The sequence below is a fragment of the Myotis brandtii genome, unplaced genomic scaffold (assembly GCF_000412655.1).
Source record: "Myotis brandtii unplaced genomic scaffold, ASM41265v1 scaffold658, whole genome shotgun sequence".
NCBI classification, from domain to species: domain Eukaryota; kingdom Metazoa; phylum Chordata; class Mammalia; order Chiroptera; family Vespertilionidae; genus Myotis; species Myotis brandtii.
In genome coordinates this window covers 461,922-464,933 of record NW_005370558.1, presented here as the reverse complement: position 1 = coordinate 464,933, position 3,012 = coordinate 461,922, and the positions used below count along the sequence as shown (strand labels likewise).

General features: G+C 61.7%; 1 protein-coding gene across 1 annotated transcript in view; it reads left to right on the top strand.

Moving 5' to 3' along the window:
• Positions 1-2,809, top strand: part of CRB2 (crumbs family member 2) — a 22,759-nt gene extending 19,950 nt beyond the window's left edge. The window contains exon 11 of the mRNA XM_014528886.1: positions 1,619-2,809. Coding sequence (XP_014384372.1) covers positions 1,619-1,843 — 225 coding nt within the window. The 3' untranslated portion in view covers positions 1,844-2,809. The remainder of the gene's footprint in view (positions 1-1,618) is intronic.
• The last annotated feature ends 203 nt before the right edge of the window (positions 2,810-3,012 follow it).

Here is a 3,012-nt window from a genome sequence, read left to right as displayed (position 1 = left end):
TCCTGTCGTGGGGTGGGCAGCAGCAGGGGAGACCCAGGTCCCTTCCATGAACCCCACCCAGGAGGCATTTTCACTCCAGGGAGAGCCCGGAGGTCCCCACCATCCCCTGGGGGCTGAAATAGTTGGGCTCCATCAAGCCCGATTTGGGGCAGGATTCAGGACCCACAGGATCTTGGAATCAGGGATTTAGGTTGGTGAACACGGAGGCTGTAATCTCCGGGGGCTTCTAGAGTAAAAAGATTTGAGGAGCCCAGGTCTGAGCCAGAGTGAGCTTGGCCCCTGACCCCAGGACGCTCAGCTGCGGAGGGGCCCACGGGCAGCTTGAGCTTGAACCTCCTTCTGGTGGGCTCCCCACTAAGGGGCGGAGCTGGCCCTGCAGGCATGAACCCACAGTGGGTGCTGGCTGCAGGGGAGGTGGGCAGGGAAGGCTGGGCTGGAGCCTTGATCTCCGCAGGCTTCTGGCAGCCCGGGTCATAAACCTGCAAATTCCCTCTGCTTCTGGAGACTGTTTCCTTTCAAGTGGAACTTTACAGCCTCTGGCTCCCCCACCCACCTTCCCAGAGCCCGGGAGATAATGGCTTTACAACTCCCCCAGAAGTGCCTGGTGGCGGCTGGTGAGGGCCCCCTTTTATCTGCAGCCTTGGACCCTTCTCCAGGGCTGTGTGCTGGGCTTGGGACCCAGGTCACCGGGGCCTGAGAGGGAGACCTGTGGCTCTGGAATCCTGGGTGTCTGTGATTCCGGGACTTCAGAATTCCAGCCTTGCAGACTCCTTGATGGGGAAACCCTGGGAGACTGGGGAGACGGAGAGGAGGGCCCCCCAAAGCCTGGTCTAGCTTCCATGAGGTGGGGGAGCAGGCCCTGCTGGATTCTGCGCTCACCATCAGCCAGTCAGCCTCTCTGGCTGTTGCCTAAGATTCTCACGCTTTGGGGTTAAGCCTGGTCTCCATGGTCACTGTCAAACACCAGGCCACCTTCAGGATGGGGAGGGAGCAAGTCCCCATTGCTGCAGCTTGAATGAGTTTATTGTCGGGAGGAGGAGCCACATGGCAGGGCTGGGCACTGAGGCCCACGCTGGCCAGTGACAGAAGGGCCTTGACCGGGATTTGAAGCTGAAGGATGGCAGCGCGGTGTTGGGGGCAGACGGAGAAGTGCCAGTCCTGGCTTGCCACCAACTAGTCACGCGTCTGGGGAGTCTGGGCAAAGCCTGTTTTCTCACCTACTACCCACCAAGGGCCTACCATGCAGGCCCTGCTCCCAGCTTTTTGGGAAACACCAGGGAACAGATAAACCAGACTCAGCTCCTGGAGTGAGGAGTGCTCTCCCTGCTGCCTCACCACGTGGTGTGAGGCTTCCGTGAAGTCCAAGCACTGTGCTGAGCTCGGACTGGGTGGTCAATAAACGTCTTCTCTCCTTCCAGCCAGAACCCCTTTGTCATATAGGAATCTCCTGGCAGTCGCTCTGACGGTGGCTCCCTGGCACCTGCTTGTATACCCCCAGGGCCAGGTCTCCCACTACCTCCCTGATAGCTCTCATTTCCTCTGAGCAAGTCCTGTGCCCCCTTTGCTCTCTCCTCCCCGCCTCCCTTACCTGAGGCCTCCTTGTTCATATCTCTTGCAGAAGGACCTGCCGCTGCCACTGCCGTTCCCGCTGCTGGAGGTGGCAGTGCCTGCAGCCTGTGCCTGCCTCCTCCTCCTCCTCTTGGGCCTCCTCTCAGGGATCCTGGCAGCCAGAAAGCGCCGCCAGTCAGAGGGCACCTACAGCCCGAGCCAGCAGGAGGTGGCCGGGGCCCGGCTGGAGATGGACAGTGTCCTCAAGGTGCCGCCCGAGGAGAGACTCATCTAGGCCTGGCTGCCAGCACCAGCACCTACGAGGCCACGGACAATTTCCACCTGGATACCCTAGGAGGCCGCTTCCAGGAGGCCTTTGGGACGTGGCTGCCCCTTCCAGGCCTTGGGAGCTGGTGTAGGGCCCAGCATACCTGTTGGGAAGTGTCCCCTCTGCTGGCACCCCCTGCCTCTGTCCCACCGTGGACTGAGGAAAAGGGGGGCACTCAGGGCAGCAGAGAGGGCCTGGCAAGGCTGGACGAATCCCTCGGACCCACCAGGCCTTGCCTCAGCAGATGTGCAGCTGTGCAGGGCAGGGCAGGGCACACGTGATGCACAGGGCGTGTTCAGGAGTGTGTGTGTGTGTGTGTGTGTGCGCGTGCGCGCACGGTATGGCTGTGTACCTGGGGACTGTTGATCTACAGATATGGGTGTGTGTGCTGGACTGGGCTCGTGGGCGTGTCCACGTCTTTGCTGTGTGTGCAGGTGACTGTAGTGGGTGCAGGCCATCCCACGAGGGGACGGCTGGGCGGTGGGGACCTTCACCGCTCGGGCAGGGGCAAGCCAAGGCCGCACACTCTTGTGGAGGCCAGACCAGGGCTTGCCCAAGGACCAAGGCCCCAGTCCCAGTCTCCCTCCTCTGGAGGCAGCTGGGGAATCAGGGAGGCCACAGCCAGCGGCCAGGTGCTCCCGGCTCCCTGAACAAATGCTGCTTCAGGACCTGTCTGCAGGAACAGACCACGGCCAGGGCAGAGGAGGAGCGGAGGCGGGGATGCTGCTGGTGTCTGGGCCAGGCAGCCTCCTCAGGGCCTGTCACCTGGAGAGGGGAGAGCAGCCCGCCCCCTCCCAGGCAGGGCTGTGAGGATCAGTGGGGATGACAGTGGGAAAGAACTTGAAGTCACTAAACTCGGGTCTGCTGTGAAGGCTGGCTGGGTGTCCTTTTAGGTGTCAGGAGTTGAGGGAAAGATGGGGGGAAAGGGCTTCCCTGGGGGTGATGAGGATGGGAGAGGGGAGAGCAGCCCGCCCCCTCCCAGGCAGGGCTGTGAGGATCAGTGGGGATGACAGTGGGAAAGAACTTGAAGTCACTAAACTCGGGTCTGCTGTGAAGGCTGGCTGGGTGTCCTTTTAGGTGTCAGGAGTTGAGGGAAAGATGGGGGGGAAAGGGCTTCCCTGGGGGTGATGAGGATG